This window comes from Coloeus monedula, assembly GCF_965178545.1.
Source record: "Coloeus monedula genome assembly, chromosome: 5".
Lineage (NCBI taxonomy): Eukaryota > Metazoa > Chordata > Aves > Passeriformes > Corvidae > Coloeus > Coloeus monedula.
In genome coordinates, this window is record NC_138785.1 from 36,518,435 (window position 1) to 36,540,064 (window position 21,630).

The 21,630-nt window shown below is 39.6% G+C and overlaps 1 protein-coding gene across 1 annotated transcript; it reads left to right on the top strand.

The window, feature by feature from the left end:
* The first annotated feature begins 1,775 nt into the window (after window positions 1-1,775).
* LOC309573277 (uncharacterized protein) lies at window positions 1,776-14,370 on the top strand. The gene is made up of 8 exons (XM_082282061.1): window positions 1,776-2,478; window positions 4,282-4,368; window positions 4,563-4,796; window positions 6,077-6,099; window positions 6,974-7,119; window positions 7,687-7,778; window positions 7,869-7,964; window positions 9,044-14,370. The coding sequence occupies exons 1-8, from the start codon at window positions 1,930-1,932 to the stop codon at window positions 10,700-10,702; spliced, it is 2,886 nt and encodes a 961-aa protein (XP_082138187.1). The 5' UTR covers window positions 1,776-1,929; the 3' UTR covers window positions 10,703-14,370.
* The last annotated feature ends 7,260 nt before the right edge of the window (window positions 14,371-21,630 follow it).

The window sequence follows — 21,630 nt, forward strand, 5'->3', positions numbered from 1 at the left end:
TTCTGGTTTTATGATTAATGTAAATTAATGGAGCAAGTGGTAAAATTACTCCATGTAAGCATTTGTTTATCATTTAGTGTCCCAACATCCCAAACATTTATTGACAGGCTCTGGAAGAATTTATTCACTTCCACATTGGAGAGAAAAAAATATTTTGCTTTATTTATTTTAGCAAGAAGAATTCTTCCCTTAAGGATTTTTTCTCCTTTTTCCTACTTCTTATATCTCATATTTTATGCTATTGAACATTATTGTTTTAGTTACTACCAGACTAAGCATCTGCCCCCATCTATTATCAGTCACTCACCAGAGTGCTTTTGTATTCTCTTTCATTTAGCTCATATACTCAATGGCATTTCCCCTATTCTGTTTGAAACAAAAGTAAAAATTAGAATCAAGTACTCCATCCAGTCCAGTGCCATGTGCTGGAAAACCTGGAAGGTGAAGCACTACTTAGCTTTAAGCAATGTTCCAGTGGATTAAACTCTGAATTCCGTTTTTACCTATCTCATTTTAACCATTAATTGAATACTGACCTCCGGAGCATGGAGGTATACCCAGGATGCCCTAGGTGATTGAATTCAAGAACTGACTGCTATTGGGTAACATTGCACCTCCGAGAGAGGCTGAAGGAGGCGGCGCTCCATGGAATACCCGGGAACGATCTGAGACAGCATCTGGTCACAGCAGCACCCACGGCAGCGAGGAAAGGCAGCAGAGCCCGACCCCGAGTCCCCGCCCCAAAGGAAAACGTGACGCTGCTTTTAAGTACCCCGGGTCTATTCAGGGCAGCCTGTCCGTGTATACCACCTGTCAGGCTCTTACGGAAATAGAAGTGAGGGGAAATGTGGTAATGTTCACTCAAGTATCTGCTTTTCTCACGCCGCTACAAGGTGTCCAACTGGACACAGACCTTCTGCATGTTTTTAGAGAGGCACTTTCTGCAGGTGCAGTCCGTGTGACTGAATAAAGCACTGCTACAGAAAGGTACAAATACGTGGTTGCTTTTGTGCACCTGTCGCTTCCCTCAGCCTCTGGATATAACGCTAATTACAGCCTATCTGATTTCTTTGCAAATACTGATATGCTGTTACAAATATATTGATTTATAATAAACTTAAAATTTCTTTCGAATCTCTCTTGAGTTTGACTCATTTCCAAACACTTCGGGCAGATAATAAAATTCTTAAGACAGAACTTTGGGAGGAATGGTTCTGGGAGTAAAAATAAACAAAAGGGGGGGGGGGAGGATTTGAAGGGGGAGAAGGAGAATGAGCTGAGCACCGTCCCAATTGCTCAGCACCAACGTAATTCTAAACGGAAAATATGTTCTGATTTTGGAACGGTAGCTGGAGGTAGCTCCCAACAGCCGTACCTCGGCACTGTGGAGTCACTTCGTTTTAACTCTGCACGTTTGCAGAAATTAACAACGACACTCCTCTCGACTGCAAACGCGCCGAGGTCCCACTGCTTCCCACAGAACACGGTCCCGAGCTCCCCTCACGGCACGTGAGGCGGCACTGCTGCGCACAGCCCGGCACAAAATGGCGGCGGCGGCGCTAGGACCGCGCGGGCGCCACAGCGCGCGCGCGCGCGCTCACGCGCCAGGCAGGAGGCGGGACCCAAAAGCCTCTGCCCCGCCCCCATGCCGTCGCATGCTTTTATTGGACAAGGACGATGTCAATCTCGCGCCTCCGCCTATCGCTGACGCGCTTCTCTTCGCCCCACCCCCACGGCCGGGCGGCGCTTCTTGGGAAGTTGACGGCTGGAAGCGGTGTTTGGAGTGGGGCGCTCCCGGTTTCTGTGGCAGGCCGGCCGGCTGGCCGGCCGCAGCCTCTCGGTGCCGTGGAGGTGGAAGCAGAAGGAAGAGCGGGGCCCGGAGCAGCAGGAGCGGCGGCCTCTCGTTCTCTCGCCCTCTCGCCGGCGCTGATGGAGGCGAGCCTGACGTGCGCCGTGTGCCTGTCGCTGTTGGAGGAGCCGGTGACGCTGCCGGTGTGCTCGCACAACTTCTGCCGGGGCTGCGTGGTAGAGTGCCTGGCCTCGGCTGAGGCCGCCCGCCTGCGGCAGCTGCAGCGGAGCCCGGGGCAGGCCCGTCTCGGCCGCGGGGCGCCGGGCGCGGGCCCGGGCCCGTCCTGCGGCCGGGTGCCGTGTCCGCTGTGCAGGAAGTTGTGCCCTCTGCCCCGCGGCGGCGTCGCCGCCCTGCCCGTCAACACCACCCTGGCGGAGATAGTCAAGCTCTACCGGTCCGGCGCGGCGGGCGCCGCCACGGCCGGGGAGGCGGCGCTGGGGCCGAAGCCGGGGTCGGACCTGGTCTCCCCGCAGGCGTTCGGAGGGAGCTGCCAGAAACACCCGAGCCGGCCGGTGCAGCTCTACTGCCGCATGTGCCGGCAGGCGGGGTGCGGGCAGTGCGTCTCCGAGGAGCATCAGGGCATCTTTCACTCTGTCAATCTCATAGACACGGTGTACCAGGAAGAGAAAGTAAGCGCGGCGCTCCCCCCTCCGCTCCAGGGGTCGGCTGGGAGGTCGGGCTGTCCACTTAAGGTCCCACCGGGCACGGGTTGCTGTTACTGAGAAACACGGGGGAAACCGCGGCGTGGTGGGCAGGAGAGGGGCAGAGGGCCTGTGCTGCTTTGGGGCAGAGTCAGGAGTTTGTGGCCTGCCGGGGTGTGCCTTTCCGGGTTGCTGTCAGACTGTATCTAAACAGTCTGCGCACGCAGGGGACCAGGCGGTATTACAGTATCAACAGATCTGAACCCAGTTTACCGAAGGACCTGGAGAGTTGATTTTGGGGTGGTGTCTCGGTTTTTGTTGGTTTGATTGGTGGAGGGCTGTTGGTGTTTGGGTTTTTTGTTGTAGTTTTCCCAAGTTCAGGAAGATCTAACAACTCCAAAAACCCACCCACAAATGTTTTGTTTATAGGCTCTCTGAGCTGCCATAGGTAATTTGGGTCATAGATAATTACATATTTAGGGATAGATAGTTTGGGTGAGTAATAATAAACGTAAAAACAAGATGCCTTCCAGTTTGCATAAGAAAGCAACTGCCTGTCATAATGGTTGGTTGTAGAAGTTGTGATTTTTAACAAAATAGTGACTATTTGGGTAGAAAGAGCTTTTCATGCCCTGTGCAAATTGAGTGCAGGGTGGCAGTTCTGTTGTGCAGTAATTGAAACAACTGCAGGGCAGTGATGAAAAGTACAAGTATAAAGGTTTAAACAGAGCAGTGCTGATTCCTCAAGACAAAAGTTGCTTTTACCCTGATTTTCCTTCTGCCTTTGCCATCACTAGTTGTATGTCACCTGGGAAACCAGGGGAAAACAGCCTTTGCACTAGACATACTACATAATGTAAAGTAGTGATACTGTAGAGAGATAAAGGAGGAAAATTCAGTGATAATATTAGTTCAAACCCAAACAGAACTATCTTGATTATGAACAGCTTTCTATTTTAGCAATGTGAGGCATAAAAAGAAAAAATGAATATCCCACAGTTTTTTGCCAAACTGGGATAACACCATTAAAACTTACCTTGTGATACATAGATAGATGGATGTGAGGGGAGGGGTTGAAAAAGCCTGAGGAAAACGATGTTTTAATTATAAAGTAGTCATTCTATCAGTATGCATTGTAGGTGAGCCTAAGAACATTATGAGAAACAGCAGAAGAAAGTTTGTGTACTGATCCAGGAAAGCATTAAATGTTACTAAGTGACGTTCTGAATCACAAACTTTTTTTACTATATTGTCCAGAATATCACAGAATGGATATGGTTGGAAGGAACTTCTGGAGATCATCCAGTCCAGCCCCCTGCCAAGGCAGGGTCACCTGGAGCACATGACACAGGAATGTGTCCTGGTGGGGTTTGAATGTCTCCAGAGTGGGAGACTCCACGACCCCCCTGGGCAGCCTGTTCCAGTGCTCTGCCACCCTCAATGTAAAGAAGTTCTTGCTCATGTTGAGGTGAAACTTTAGTGGTTTAGTTTATGGCCTCTGCTCCCTGTCCTGTCACTGGGCACCACTGAAAAAAGTCTGGCACCCACTTTTGAGATATTTATATGCATCAATGAGGTCCCCTTTCAGCCTTCTCCAGACTAAACAGGCCCAGGTCCTGCAGTCTCTCCTCATGAAAGAGATGCTCTAGTCCCCTGATCATCCTTGTGGCCCTCCACTGGACCCTCTCCAGTAGCTCCTTATCTGTCTTGATCTGATTCTAGGTAAGCACTGAAATGTGTTTATTTTAAGGAATGGATGAAGTCATAATAGATGTTTCAACTGTCTTTCAGTTAACCTTCTTTAGCACTCTGAAACAAATGAGGATAATAAATGAGAAGCTGGTGAATGAGATCTCAAAACGACCGACTCATACAGATGTGAGTTACAGATGCTGGATATTCTGTGTGTGTGTGTGTGTCTTTGTTTCTCTTCTCTGGTTAGTTTAACCACAGCCTGGAGCATACAGGTGCTCCTTGTGGCATAGATGTGCTCTGAGCTTACTTAGAGAAGTGACTCTTGTGTGGACATTGTTATTGCATTTGCATTTGTTCTTGTGTTCTTCTGCTTCTAGATGATGCTGAAAAATGATACCGAGATAATTGAGCTGAAATTTGGAGAAATTTTCAAAACTCTAGAAATGAAAAAAAAGCAATTACTAGAAGATCTTGAAAATCAAAGAGTTAAAAAAGAGAAAGAATTTCAGATTTGGAAGAAAATGAAAGAAACTCACAAGAAGACTATTGAGAATTTTTTGAAGGATTGTGAAAAGCTTGTCCATGAGTGTGATCCTCAGTGTTTCCTGGAGGTGATGGCCTTTTGTTTTAGATATCAGTTGTATAAAGAACTCAAATAGAGCCTCCTGTATTGTAGGTCATGATTAAAATCGATCAGGGAAAACAAAGTCAACAAATGAAAAATACAGACTAAAATTAGTTAACACTCATACTTTTTTTGTAAGAATGTTTTTTAGTTTTAGAAAAGTTTGGAAAAGCTTTATTTGCAGCTTATCGGTGATTTTTACTGTATGCTTTCCTAAGAAACAGTGTGTTGCTGATTTCTGCAGTGGGTCCTTAGGTGCCTCCAGATAAATGGGATGCTAAGAAAGTACAGAATTTGACTAAGTGGCTGGTAACAACTCATTAAGGAAAATTTAACTTTCACTTGAAGTAAAAGCGACTCCCAATTCTGGAACAAATACTGTGATTCCAGTGATTAGTATGTCACTAATTCTCGACTTCCTTTTCTTACTGTTCCTCTTCCCCCTCTTTTCTTCTCATTCCCCATCCTGTTTTCATCTTCTTCCTCCTATGTCTCCTGGTGTGCTTCATATTGTGCCTGTTCCTTCTGTTTCTCCTATGCCTTCTGTTCTTCCTCCACTTTCACCTTTGGTTCCTTCTTACCTTCCTCATCTTTTTCCTCCTATTCCTCCTGTTCATCTACTTACTCTTCCTGCTGTTTGTTTTCTTTCTCTTTAACCTCCCCACCTGCCCTCCATAACAGTACATTGGTTGTGTAAAGATCCGGTACAGTGAGATCACCAAGTTTTTATAAGGAAGCAGCTCTAATCCAGTCCGGTTTTTTCACTTTTCATTACATGCTCTTTGGGAAGTCTCACTTGACCACAGTGCAGTGCACTGCACTTCCTACCACCGTTATCTGTCTGATTTAAAACTGAAAGATAGCTTTTTTTAATAGTATAATAGCAGATTGAGAGCACATAGCAGAGGCTTCCCTCTCCAAGAAATACAAAACAGTCCTTCATTTGAATGTTTACAAATATCCAGACTTCTGAAACTGGTTAGGTAACCATATAGACCATGATCTGAATGCCTTCATTTGGCTCTGAAGAAGTTCTTTTTGTATTTATCACAATATATTACAAGATAAATCTTGTCACAGATACTCTTGTTTGAGTTGGGCTTTTTTTGTTTGATTGGTTGGTTTTTTTAATGTTAACAGGTTTATTTTCTATAGTTCTGTGAAATGAAGACAGGGACTTGGGTCTGTCAACTATTTGGATAAAGCAGTAACTTCCTGATAGTTGGAGAAATGCTCATATCTTACAAAATTTTGGTTTTTTTATAGGTGGCCTGTGGCTTGAATACAAGGTATATTCTTTTCATGTTCTTTTAGTTCTCTCGTGGTCTTTCAGATTTTTAGGATTAAAAACTAAAAAAATAGCTACATTGGGTATCATAAGATAAGAAATTTAAAATTAAAATAGTATTGAGTAATTAACAGATTATAATACTTTCAGATTTTTGGATGCCCAATATTCCAAATTTTAGTAAATTTGTCAAGAATTTGAGTGACGTACTATCTGGGATTAGAGATAATCAAGCTTTTGAATTATCTCCCTAATAAAAAGTGAATATAGAAATTGATTAATACTTGGTGATTGGATATTTTCAGATATCTTATTTAAACTCAGGAACACTGAAGCATGCTTGAAGCTTTTACAGAAATCTTTCAGTGTAACAGTATGTGTGGAGATTCTGCAGTATCTTTGGGTTTGTGTTTGTAGTGCACATACCCTGTAATGTCTTCTAAGGATTCTTAAATACATTTCTTAGAACTTTTTAACCTGCATTTAAGAAAGAATATTGGAAATTGAGTTCTTCAAAAAACATTGTGGTTCAGACTAACATTAGCAATGCCCTCTGAAGAAGTACAATTTATATTGAGGCAATGTATACTAAGAAAGTGGAGGGGGTAATTTTTTGCTGACCTACCAGCACTACTTCTTGCAGTTTTCATTGAGTATGAAACCTTATTTGAGTGAACAAGTTCTAAGAAAAAACTCAACAAAAAACTCTAAGAGAACTTGACATTTTATCGAAGACATAATTTTTCTGATTCCTGCTCCTTCCTAGTGATTTCTTTTTTTTTAATATTAGACAGGTATAATTTAGCTAGCCTGTAAGCATGAAGAAAAAAGGTTAAATTGGTTCATTTTTGGTTGTTTTTTTTTTCCATTTCCAGAATGAAAACTCAGCTTGATGTGATGAATATAGCATCCAACTGGGAAAAACCACCAGTGTATATGCCAAAGACGATAGATATCAAATCTGTGGTTAATGAAATCTTAGCATTGGAGTTAGCACCTGTTAATGCAAGCATTGTTCAAGGTAGGGAAGAAGGACTTAAAATTAAGACAAGATTTTGGAAGTCTAGAAACCTGGAACTTGCAGAACCAATTGCTAATAAACAATCTGCATGGCAACCACATGCAAGAAAACACCCCAACAAATTAAATGAATTATAAATTCCTTGAAGGATTTTAAATGTGTTTTATGAATGTGCTTTCTCTAGGAAGTTCCTAGGCTGTATTTTTGGAATCTGGGTGCCATATCGTACTTCTCATATCCAGCTGATAGCACTGCTGTCAGGAGTGTGTTGCTGAACTAGATGGGCGTTTGTTGTAGTGTCATGCCAGTGTTGGCTATGCTCACATTCAACGCCTTTACTTCACAGGAGGAGGTGTTAGGTTTTCTGTCAGGGCAGGCATTTCAAGCATGTAAGAAAATGTATTACACAGGCTTCTTGCTTTATATCACAGAAAATACAACAAGTGCTAGGGTCTCAGGGCACTGTATTTTTGTTCTTAAGTTGAATCTGTTTAGGTGCACAGGAACCTTTCAGTGTTTTCCATATTTAATATATTCTACATCATATCCTTGTGTTCTTTCTAATAGAGCTACCTTATGAAGGAAATGAGAGCTCAACTCTATTTAAAGATACCATAAAGCAGTGGCAGGACCAGAAGAATATGCCCGGCACGTTTCTTGTAAGTTATTGGCTATGTGGTCTACAACATGGTACTATTTTTTCATTTGGTATCAAAATGAAATATAATCCGCTGTGAAATATTTTTCAGCCTGTAGCAGGACAGGATGAAGCAGACGGTAGCAGGATCCCCACTCGATTTATGTCAATATCAGAAATGTCAGCATTTCAAAATATGAGTCATGAGGTATGATTGAACATCAGTTTAAGTATGGCTAAGCTACTATTTGTTGTGATGCAGCTTTCTAAATAAGCTTTTAAAATGTTTTTCAGTTTCCTTAGTAGAAAGTTGCCCTTCCATTTCTAGAATGAAATCTGACTAGGTATTGAAGCTGTCAGAATTTAACTTTTTTTTTTCCCTTTAGAAAGCTGAAACTTCATCTTACTACTGACTTCAAATACTTACATTTATATTTAGTGTGGCTTTTTGAGTCACATCTGTAGCTTTCTAATCCAAATAAACTTCCCTAGTGTCTACTTGAAGAGGAAGTCATCTGCTTGTATTCTGTTTTCTAAAGATAATAGAGTTCCATCTTGTAAGACCACATAATCATTTGACATGAAACTGAATCCGATCTCTTTTTTGTTTCATTTCAAATGATGTAGTTATACAACTAAATTTTTTTTCTTTTTTTCCTTACTAGCAGCTCCATGTGGGTGGCTGAATATTGTTCTGTACAGAATGATTCTAGTTAGTTAGTGAAGCATGGCTGGCAGTAAATCACATTATGCATGTTCTGAGAATACCAGTGGCAGATGATTGAATTAAAAAGTTGCTTAGGTCCTTTAAATATAGAAATTTTTTTTCTGTATTATTTTGGAAAATACCCGTTTTCTATTGCCATTAATAATGCAATTATATATAATAACAAATATAAAATAACAAAAACCCCACCACCTAACAATTTAAGATGGCTATTTTTCATGAAAATGTGATTGAGAATTTGTTGCTTAATATCTAAGTTAGTATTTTTATCTATTTTGGGGTTTGATAGTCACTTCAAATACAGTTTTCTCTAGTCTTCTCTTTCAAAATGTGCTTTGTCATCATGGTTCTATGTGTATCTTGTTCAGTCGTTTTTAAAGCACTTTTTTCTGTAATGACTTGTGTTCTGTTGCCTTCCAGTAGCAATGGAAAAATACATTATAAATGCTCTAGAATATATGAAAACTTTTCTTCAGTCTTAGTCATATGTGAGTTTTATAGCCTCTGAATCCATAAATGCCATGTTAGATAATGTGAAATTTTTTTTGCTGTAATTATAGGAGTTACGTTACAAATACTATATGGAACTTCAGAAGCTCTCCAATGTGTTTAAGACTCCAAATTTCCCTGCAAATATAAAGGATAAATTTGTAACTGCTGACACCTCCAAGGATAAGTCCTCAGGAACTTCTTCTATGTCTTCACCTAGCAAAGCAAATAACACAGATAAAATAAAAATGGGAATTCTGCGAAGAGCAGATGGCTTTGACAAAAGAAGCATTTCTGGAAGCAGTGCTCATAGCATTCCACCCACAAATATGATCTTTTCTGAAACAAATGGTGACTTAAAATTATTTCATGAGGGAAGTGCGCAGGAAGTGTCTGCTCCAGCCTTGTCAGAAACCTCTCCAGACTTGTTAGGTAAAGAAAAATTGCCAAGACAAGCATCAGCAGGTACTGTTTCCAATAAAATTGACTCAAATTCTAGCACTTCATCAGACTTTAAGCCAGCAGCAACAGTGGCTGTTACTGTTTCAAATTCAGAATCTGTAGATGTTTCAGCAGAGAGACCTTCAGGTGTACCTTTTACTTTCAATGCATCTAACAACTCATTACCAAGATTTAGTAAAGGTAGAGGTACATTTTCCTTTAAAAAGCAAGACAAGAAATGTGCTTTCCCTCAGTTTTATTTAGGGAGATGTGATAAGCTGGATAAAACCAATAACCAGGATAATTATGGTCCTGAAACCAAAAACGTAGTTTGTGATGCTTCAACCAGTCCTAATTTAGACTCAGCAGAAAGTGAGAAACCACACGTTTTGTTTCCCTTTGGCAATTCAGAGGGCAGCTGGTTTGCAGGATCAGAAGTCAGCAATTCATGTACGGTGTTACCATTATCGTCATATTTTAGCCAATCTGGGATGCCATCTGACAAAAAAAGATTATCTCATGTGAGGGGAAAAACACCCTGTGCAAAGGAACCTGCAGGATATGGTACACAGAAACCACCTGTCTTAGGGCAACAAAAACCTCACACTTCAGAATCCAGCCCAACTATAGCTTGCAGTACTTCAGAAACCAACACTGGAGCTGGGGTGAATGGTGTCTCCAAGACGCCCCTTCCCACCAGTAATTTTTCATTTTCTTTTAAAACTAACTTTCCATTGCCTTCACCAGTATTTTCATTTGGAGGCATTGTCAGAAATACCTCTGATTTGCTGACTTCTTCCATGTTTTTTTCTGGAAACGGAACAGAAAAAATGGATAAGGAGAAGATGAAATCTCCTGACAAAACACTTCTGAATCTAGAGAAACCTGTATCTTCAGAGTGTGCAGAGCCTGCTTTTCTTCAGGGTCATTCAAAATGTGAAGGCTCATGTTTGCCTGTGAACTCATCTGAAAACGCTGGAAGTACAGAAACGCTTGGTAATGGTAACACTCCTTATCAGCCGTTATGTTCAGGAGTCCTTCCCGCTGCGTATGAGAATGCATCTTCCACTCAACTCATTACAGCAACACAACAAGAAAAAAAGGAAAAAGATGAAAAAACTATTGCTGAAAACAACTGTGTGTGTCCTAGAAGGGAGGATAAACCTGAGCCTGTACAGTTTCAGAATACAGCTTGTTCTGGCACATGCAGTGATCCATCTTTAGGAGGTTCTGTGCTTGCAGTAAGTGAGACAGGAGGAATCCTAAAAGACAGCACTTCGGACACTTAAGAGCTAAGTCAAACATCTGTCTCTACTGATACCAGCCATGCATCAGAATATTTTTCTGTTGCTGAAGACAAAATGTCTACTAGAAGAAAATCACATGTGAAGAAAGACTGGAAAGAAAAAGAAGCTGGAATTCAATAAATGCTACTTAATACATTTAAAAGGTGGGGATACTTGTGATTTTACAGCTGTTCTTCTCCCTGATTCTTGCCAGTTGAGGTATTTCTGTGCTGGAAATGAAACTGCTTATGAGCAGTACAATGCAATGAAGTGATTTTTATAGTATACTCACAAACTGAAGAAACAACCAAAATTTTCATGTCCTGATCAAGACCAAAGCAGAGCCATAGATGCTGCATCTTCAAGAGCGCAAAGCTTCTGGGGTATGTTTCAGGGGTGGGGAACTGAGGTGTCCCAGAAAGTGGGTTGGGTGGAGCCTCAGTGGCAGGGGGCAGTAAATTGTTGTCTGGGTACAGCAGCACTTGCACTTAAATGGTAAGAGAACAGCCAAGACATTCACCTCAGGGGCCGGGAGGGAGGAGAGCCACAACAAAAAGAAAGAATATTGAAGGCATTACAGAAAATTGTTTTGCCTGTCTCCCCTTGGCTGTTCCCTTTTTCTGTGATGTGTTTAATGTATATTGAAGGTGTAAGTTCTAGTGTAATTTCAATAATTTGTTTTGTGCTTTTGAAATGGAAGCATTGCATCAGTGTTCTTGTTAAACATTGCAGAAGGGTGTCAGCTACACTTCTGAAATGCTGCCTTCAGGAAAAAGAAACATCAGAATAAAATTTCAGCTCTTTCTGGCAACAGTTTGGGAATACTTGGACAGATATTAACTTGCTGTATAAGTGAAAGCTTTTGGAGAATCTAGCTTATAAAACACAAAAATTCTCTTCTAAAATCTGTGTAGCGACAAGACAAAAGGAAAACAGTAGTTCTCACTGTATGTGTTAATGATTTAGAACTCATGGAATTTTTAGTCCATGAAAATCAATACAAAGGGTAAAAAGACCATCATTTCTGCTTTACTGGCTATTTTGTTGGATCCAAGAGATAACTGTGCTTTAGTTATTGGAATACACAGACAGTAGTACTGTTTCAGAATAAAGCTGTATTTTGTTTCCTGTTCATGCTTCAGCAAAAGCTGATGCTAGATTTTAAAGAAATTCTGTATTAGATAGATACGTCAACTGGCAAGTACTAAATCAAAATGCAGAATATTTGATATTCCTTCAGAAGTTTTCACTGGCAAGCAGAAAAGTCAATAATCCGCAAATTACCTCTGTAACTCTGTAAGAAAAATATTACTTAAATTTAAATCTCTGCAATACTTACTAACATACTTACTGTGACATAATACTTAGGGAAACTTGTTTCAGGAAATGTTGACCTAATTTTGTGTTCAGTTCTTGGCCTCAATTTTCTTGTGGCAGTGCATTCCTTTATTAAATGTGCTGAAAAAATAGTTTCTAGTATTTATAACAATAATACTACTTTTCTGTCTGCATTACAATAAGGAAGGTAGTGAAAATTCTCTTTATGGTTAGTCTTTTAGTTCTTGATGCTTGTCTCTTAAATCTTACTGTATTTCAGTTTTCTCCTATTATTTTCTTCTGTTATCTCTATACATTCTTGTCATGTTCTGCATGTGTGGGAGAGAAATGTTAATTCAAATCACTGAGGTAACAAAGGCTGAGCGAGATGATAATGGCAGAAAGTGTCACAGGTGGAGGTTGGTCTCACTAATAAAAGCAAGAGTAATGGAACAATTTTAGAGTCAGATGAGGCACCTGTGAAATTCATTGCCAGAAAGTTGCAGAGAATTTTTTTTCTTCTACAGTGACAATAAAATTCTTAATGAGCTAGGGTTAATCAGAAACCGTAGAAGTTTCTGTAGCTTACATATTTTCAACCTGTCTTCTGTTCATTTCTGTTACTTCAGGAGAGTTTGATAAACTTTCATGCAGATACTTTGTCTCTTAGTGAGAAGACACCATCATAGAATCATAAAGCAAATAGACTACTATACGCTATTTTTGAAAGTAGAAGTTGTGGGTGTGGGGGTTCGCTACAGTCCTAGGACTGCTTTTCAAGCATTGTTGTCCAAGTGCCTTATAGTTCAGCATTAAGGTTTGACAGGGCAGGTGAGATTCACACAGAAATCCCCAACAACAGAGACGCTCGCCCATTCCCTTGGCTGCACTAGGCTGACCCAGAAGGGAGCCCTTCCCCTGTTCCCTGAAAATAATGTGAGGTACAGAACAACCTCAGGGTCCTAGGCATGCCTCCTCCTGACTACTGTAAAAATTAACCCTGTCCTGGCTGGAAGCAGGACAGTGATCTTGGATGAAGACTAGAGCTGATTCAAAGAAATGGGGTTCAGAGTTGTCCTTAATGCACGTTTTGCTTATTATCCATAGAGAATAACTTACACCACTATTTTGGTCGTCATCATAAAATTCTGTGTGGTGATGAGGACTGTAGTCAAAGCCTCCCTTTCCTAGGTTATCTAAACTTAGGTATGTGCGTATATATTTTCAGATTACAGGTAAACAAAAGGGCAGTGTTAAACTCTGAAGTGTTTGTTTGAAAATACTGCTGAGAACTTTGCCCTTCCCAGAAAAAAGACCAACAAAACAACAACAACAACAAAAAAAAAAATCCAGAAAAAAACCCAAAACACGAAGGAAATTACATATTTTACTAAACTCAGTAATTTGTATTACACAGTTCTGGATCTTCCTGACTCCTTAAGATAGAAGAGGTGAAAAATGAAGCAATTCTACATATGGTTGGAACATTATATTAATCAAACTTTGCTGTACTGGTATAAAGCCCTCTATATATTTCAGATTTTGTAAACTAAATTTCTGGGCCACTTTAAAAGCTTTTATAGTGGTTCATGAAGATACTACTTTATGATTTAATAGAAACCTTGGAAAACAGTTACAACAATTTGTTTGATTATAATTGCCAAAGTACTTGCTGAACATACTTCCCAAAGGAGCTGAAAGTTTCTAGTGCTGTCCTACTGAGAGGCTAACCTTGCTAGCTGTCAGAACTGCAATGTTTGTTCAATATATATCTGAGAGCTATAGTAACATGTATGCCACTGCCTGTAAAAAAAGTGCAACTGAAAGGTAAAGTACAATTACTCAGTTTTGTAACTATTAAAAAAATTAAAATTTATTAAAAACAATTGTTTAGTTGACATTAGAGCTGTTAAAATGTCAATTTGTAAAGGTGAACTTCCTAAAGTAAACTTTGCATTATTTTGTATTATTGATTTGTTGTTTATTGTATTATTGGTTATTAACTAAAGCTTTATTCTGAAATTATATGTGGTAACTCAGGTCTAGTAACTTTCTAATTCAAAGACTGCTGATCTTTGTGGTAAGAGTATTATGTACTGCTGCTTTGGTTGGTTTTTGTTCTTTGGGTAACACACTTAGTTTCTCTTCATAGTCTTCTTCCAACTGTTTAAATGCCAGTAGAACATTCTCATTTGGATTATCACACAGTTCACTCTGACTTGTTCTGGTTAAAAAAAAAAAAGCATTGTTCCATTTTAACTTGCTTTAAAAATGAAGTATATATTCTAAAAAGCACAAGTTTATCATACCAAATAGATTTAATAAGGAATTAAAAATCCTTGAGTGTGTAGTAAGCATCTCCTTCATTTAGCCTAAAGAAAGAAAAAAAAAATCAAATAGATATGCACTGGAACTATTTCATTGTTAATAAACCCTGTTTGTGTAGGTTGAGTAAGGATGCAGAGAGCATTTATCAATGCCTTTATCAATGACACCCAGGGACACTGAGCACACTGTCAGTGCAATTGCAGGGGATGGGAAGCTGAGCAGGGCAGGGATAGTGCAGAAGGCTGGGGCCATCCAGAGGCACCTGGACAAGCTTGAGAAGTGGGATGATAACCTCATGAAGTTCCACAAGGCCAGGTGCCAAGTGCTACACCTGGGTCAGGGCAATCCCTGAGTCATGGATTCTTCCCGGTTGGAAGAGACCTCCAAATCCCTCAGTTTAGCGCTGCCTCCCTGGCCACTCCCACCACCTCCAGAACCAGCACTTGGTTGGCCCTTGGGGCTTTCCCATGCCCTTCCCCACTTCCAGGAGGGCGGGCCAGAGAGGGAGCACACACAGCCTGTGCCTCTCCTCCACAGTCCCTGTGGGCAGCATGTCCAGCCACCATGAGCGGCCTATGCTGGGGAATGTCTTTCCAAAACAAAGGAATCAACAGCTGTAGCAATAAGCTTGGCCAGTTTTTCCTGACTTTTAGCATTATGTAATATAATAAAAGTATTTCTTGTGGTGATAACAAGGTCTGAAGGGAAGCCGTATTTTCAATCTACTGTTCCAAAGAAAGAACCATGACAACAACTTCTTGGTCTTTGCTGTGACCTGGGTCACTGAACAATACAAAGTTAAATATAAGCAGCCAAATGATAGGATTATATTCAGCCTGGATCACGCCAGTGTTCCATCCCTGCAGTTCTGTACCAATACAAACATCAGTGTAACTACATTTAACGCTTGCAGCTGATGAGCAGCAGAGGGAGGAAGAGCTGCAGTCTATCTTCCCCGCTGCACACAATGCATTTGATAGTGAAGTACAAGTTAGTGTGACATGTGAGCTGATGACAGTTCATTGCAGCTGCTGGGAATATTTCATTTTTATAATACCTCTACTTCAGCTCATTTATTTGTGTCCAGCTCCTGGCCCCGTGCAGGACACTCCAAGAATCACACCATGTGCCTGAGAGCATTGTCCAGATGCTTCTTGAACTCAGACTTGGTGCTGTGACCACTTCTCTGGGGACCCCGTTCCAGTGCTCAACCACCCTCTGGGTGAGGAACCTTTTCTTGATGCCCAACTTAGACCTCCCCTGACTCAGCTTCATGCTGTTTCCTTAAGTCCTGTCACACAGAGAAGAGATCAGTGCCTGCCTCTTCACAAGGGAGCTCACATTCAACTTGCCATTGACCAGGATCCCCAGATCCCTTTCCACAGTGCTGCTCTCCAGACTCTTACTACTCAGTCTGTGTGTACATTCAGGGTGTTTAGAGAGGTTTAAATCTCACAAATAGCTTCTGCCAGTGCCCCCTCTGTGCCTGATTGGCTGCCAAGGGCTTCCAGGTCTGGATGGGGCTTGGGGCTGCTGTTCGTGTGTCCCTGGGTTCGGGAATCCCTCTGTACATCTTGATATAATCCTCACGCTGAGATTTACCCCAGACTCAAGATTATCTTTGAACTTAATTTCTTGTAATGCCAACATCTTCATGTGCACACCCATAAACTTAAATACATTAAATAAAATTGACAGTGTATAGTATTACCTGCTGTGTATCTGAGTAGAAATTTTGAACCCTGGGATCTCTGTCTTCCTCTCTTCTCAAAACAGGAAATGGCCTTGTCCTTCAGAAGAAATCAAGCTACTCCCACAACAACAGAAAACTTGGAGATCTGTTTGAATGTGCTCTGAATTCTGTCCATGCAAAGTACATCCCAGCATGAGAGAACTAACAGCTTATTTGGAGAAATTCCATACAAATTATTCAGACATCGATGTAAAAAGAGTTAAGAAAAGTTTAAAAAAACAGCAGCACAAACTGAATGGATAAAAGAACAAGATGTGTCAACAACATAAAACACATACCAATATACCAGAAAGTATCTGACATTCAGTTAAGGATTTCAGCACACCAGCTTTGTGCTTTTACCAAATATGGATACAATGCCCTTATTCTTTAGGGAGGTAGACATACAAAACACAAAGTAATTCAAAAGGAGTACAATTTTTGGAACTTCTGAGCAACTCAAAAAGCCATTAGGGGATGTGAAAGATATTTACATACAATTTTGCATCCTTGTAGGGTAAAAGAGACAAGACAAATTTCCCTCTTGAATAAGAACCTCTAATGAAAAATTAGATGGTCAATCATCTCAAACCTTACCCCAAATAGCTGATTACCAGAGTATTGCATCTCAATTACAATGCAGTACTAGGTGGCATATAATAATCCCATGTGTGTATCTTTATTAATAACGTTTGTCAGTTTACAAGTTTTAAAAGATACAAAAGCACGGTGGATAAGGTTGCCTTATAACTCCTCATTACTTCAACTAGCAAGGAAAGGAATTTTACCACTCATTGACTGGAGAAGATTTAATTAGGCAATAGAGTAAAGAAGATCACAGTTGGTCTGGTAAGCAGTATATGCTTTTCTGAAAAGAAAAAGAAGCATAATTTAGAGAGAATACGATTGACATCATAATTTGGAAGTGAATGGGATTGCTGGAGACTAATCTAAATACGAACAAACTGCTGGAGGACACTGAAAAGAAATTGACTATAAAAGCTTACACACTTCACAGGAAAAGTGCTTCTTGAGCACCACTATCTGATATGACCTGAACCCTGCTGTGCTAGGCATTTAAGAACATTTGTAAAAGGCAGCAATGTCACTGAATGATAATATAAAAGCAATTGAAAGCTCTCGGTGCACAATATGGCTATATGCACACATGATACAGTATTTCTATAGTTTTTATAAGATTAATTAATTAGTATATCTAATAAATACTGTCCAATTAGAAGAGCAGTTGGTTAGGTAATTTCCCCCTGGGTTCTGCGCCATTGGAGCCCCCCCCACCCTGATCTTTTAGCCCTACATTTTATTATGTCTATGATGTATGGTGCAAAACAAAGTGTCCTTGCTAGACTAAAAAGCAAGACTAAACAGAATTCCAAGAAGGTAGCATAATATGTGAAAAAGTGCAACTACTATGCCAAAGTGACAAAGTGTTAGAAACTATACAGCTACATGTTAAAATCTATAAAGCTACAGATATATAAAAAGCAAAAATCTTTAGGCATCAGAAGTATAGGCAATTTAAAACAGTGGATCTCTGAACTTTACAGTTCTTGATTTTGCAATGAAAGCATGTCTCTATCGGGATTTTCAAATATTGTTGTTGCTTTCAGATTTTGAGAAAAACAATTCTAACTATGCAGCAACAAATACATGTAGGAAAAAATGGAAAAATGAAAAAACGTGATTATTATATAGACATAATCTGTGAATAATCCAGGCTGTCACATTCTCAAATCCGAAATATCTAAGGCATTTGCCAATCCTCTGACTACCTGTTGTCTCCAGTAAATCATGCTATTTATTCAGGAGAGAATGGATTCTTCTCATGCTTCAATAGCTATTCTTAGATCTTTTGTTCTTCTGCCTTGGGGGAAAAAGGACAAACAAACAAAAACCAACAGCCCTAATAATCGTCACATACATTAATTTTGCTTTTAAGAAAGTTTACCCTAATGGAAGAAACTCTCAAAAATCAGTGATTCTCACAGATGTCCCAATGTGTACAGAAATCAGCATACGTTATAGATGTACTTGAAAATGAAAATGCATGCATATTCTCTCTGCAAAAGTACAGCATGCATTTTCCTATCGTCCCCCCCATCATTCCAGGCCTCCAGTCCTGTAAACCTTAGGCACCTGCTGATCGGGGTGAATAGTTACTGCTGCCAGCCCACCCTTAATTCAGTCACTGCTTCAGGTGTAACTAGGTGTAGCTAGGGACCAGGTGCAACTTTCCCAGTTACTCTACACTAACTGATGATATGCTAAACTTTATCTGCTACATCATCCAGCTTGGTAACAAAACTAAAAGCTGCAGGAAGTTAGTATGCAGAAAGAGGGAAATTACTGGTATGAAAAGGTCAAACCAAAGGCTCCTGCAAGTAGTTTATAATTCCCTTTCATTCCTAGACAGTGTATCAGTGGGTTCATCAGAATTGCTCAAACCGAGCAGCTTCAACAGTCTCAAACTGAATGGCCGATGGGTCTGCGCAACCACAAAACAGCAATGCATCACCTGCACCAGATCCTGCACCAGAGCCCCTGGCTGACACTGCTGAGGGAGATTACTAGGCAGAAGAGAGGCCATCGCACCCAGTGGATGCATACCTCAATCATGGGCCTTTTCACACCTTATTGTTCATCCTGTGAAGAATGCATGTTCATCATCATTGCTAGGAATTTAGTAGAAACAGAAATGTACTGAGATGTGCAAGCTTGATATAAGAAGTACACCCTCAAAAAGCACAATATGGGTCTATTGTGTACCTTAGCATGTTGAAGCATATTTTCCTCTACTGTTACTCAGCTGGCCCAACATAATCTACAATATACCTACTATGAAAAATTACTTATTACAAATCTCAGCTGATGCCAAGCTGATGAACTGCTGTTATGCCTAGAAAACTCCTCAGATACAGAATATGCCTCTTTCACAAACTAATTTCCTTGAAGTGATCTGACCTGCACACGAAACTCTTAGTATGAAAACACTACCATTACAGTAGGCAAAGTTTATTAGTACATTCTTCTCTAGTCTTCACAGAGTTAATTCTTGCCATCTCTCCAAAGAAACCACAAAAATATGTACACTTACCTTTATCTAGAGATTGTTCTTTCCACTGTTGAAAACAGACATTCAAACCAGACATTTCTGCAGTCCATTTCACAGAATTACTTTGGCATGTTTCCAGGAAAACTTTTACCTTATTTATTCCAGATCTAAAATTGTGTTTAATTTGGTTGTTAATGCAAAGGTTTTTCCATTGTTTCGACTTTTTTCCCTCTTTATCCTTTATTCTTTTCTGATTTCGTTCAATGATTTTTTCTGCGTTGGAATTCTATTGATTAACCAAATTACATATGAAGTATTTATGCAATTTTAGCTAAGAAATGCTAAATGTCTTCCATAAATTTCAACTTCATTGCTTTATAAACCTGACTTATGTTTTCCATTTTCTCTCATATAAAATATTTACAAAACAAAATCACAGTCAGTGCATACAGCACCAGTAGTAAGCCAGTGGTAATGAAAGATATCCATACACTGTGAAGAAAACTTGTCCAAGGATAAAGTGCTATTAAGGCTTTGAGAACTCTTTGATCTTTGTTCTGAGTAAAAAGACACATATGTACTTCACCATATATATGAGTGGGTTAATAAAAAAGTCACACAAAGCAGCAATGATATTCAACTGATTACCTCACATATTCAGTCTAAAACCTTTTTTCTATTCTATTATTCAAACTTTTTTAAAAAAATTATATTTATTCACTCTGTATCAGCTACTATAAAAATAATATGACATTTAGAAGAAACCATTTTAAAAGAAGAATTTTAATAGCTCATTTGCTAATTAAACTGAATAATAATAATAATAATAATAATAATAATAATAATGATACCTAAAGCACTGATTCCCTCATATGCTTTTGCCACTCCCCTGTCCTGTCCCATTTTCTGAGTATTACCCAAGAAGCAAAATAATTGTTCTACCCACATAAGTAGTGTGAATGACCTCACTTTTAGACCTCTATTCCCATAAGAAACACTCTGAAAAGATGTGAGGGCTGCAAGCTCAATAAAAGGCCAATGCTGATGCATATCATTATGTATCACTAAACAAACACCAGATTGAAGAGATTTAGGATGAAGACTTGTTAACATTTTGAATGGTACTTTTGAGGAAATGTCTGTCTGCATGTATTAAATAACAACCATTCAGATGCCAGGGTATGAAGCAGAATGTAAAAACCAAACTGAACTTACACACAGAGATCATATGATGAAACAGTAGTCCATTGAACATGTATCTGTGCAATTCTAAAAGTTAAATTTCAGAAAGCCTTAGCAAACTATCACAAGGATTATGAAATCATGTCCGAGTATCTCTTTATTCCATGATGCAAGGTACGGGAATAATACTGAGGCTGTGCAATCAATCATTCAGAAATCAAATAATGATGAAATGAAAGGCTATGTCATGTAAACCCTATGCAGCCTCTACGAGATCTTAGCAGAGGCAGATACCCAGTCTGTACAAGTATGAGTCTGCACAAATGTACAGTCTGCTTTCAAAGCTGTTACATTCAGGAACTTGGAAGTCTTGCAAAAGGACTGGAGTGTGGACATGAGAGGCATTAGCTTCTACTCGGCTTACAACTGACCAAAATTTAAGGTATTTGGTTAAAAACATTTCCAAAGTTACCTATCCATGTAGAATGCTGGCAAAGTATCAAAACAATTATGTCTGCTCTAATAAGGCTGAAATACTTAAAAGAAAAGCTCTATAATAAACATTTAAAAAAAAAAAAATTAAAGGACCTTCCTCAAACTGTATGAAAGTTTGATACAGACAAAAGAGAATTATCTTCCTTCCTGGATTTCTGATTGGGGTTTTTTTGTGAAACTCACTGACTGTCAATAACTGCTCAATTTCCTTTTCAAGAAAATGTATTAGAAAATTCTCTGCACTTTTATTTTTGCCTAGATCCTCAAAAGTTATTAATTATTCTTACAACTTTAAACTGTGATATTTTCATTATCATTTCCATTTTGAAAACAAACTGTAGATGCCATCACTGTAACCTCTTAGTTTATACAGGATTATTAGAAGGGTTGTTTTATCTTCACATAGTACATTTCCTGTATATTTGTAAGGAAAAAAAACCCTTATAAGCTTTATTAGTTAAATAACTTTATAACTTCGAAATATGACAGCTATTATTTAAAGTTTTGCTAAATTATATTTACTAATGTACTTCATAAGGGTTTGAAGTCAATGGACAGAATAACCCTAAGCATAGTCTCTGATATATCTTCTGTGCAATTCCCAAAACTGCAAACTCACTCTCACTCCCACCAGCACAAGTACACAGAAAAGTGAAGAGCATCAAAACTGGCTATGAAGAAAACCCTCGGGGCTGGAACCCCTTCGCTGCTTGTTGGAATATTACACCATCTGTTCAATTTGTAGAACAAAGGTAAGACGAGAGTCCTTGGTGAAACATACCTAAATGTTTTCAAAGGAGAGGTGGT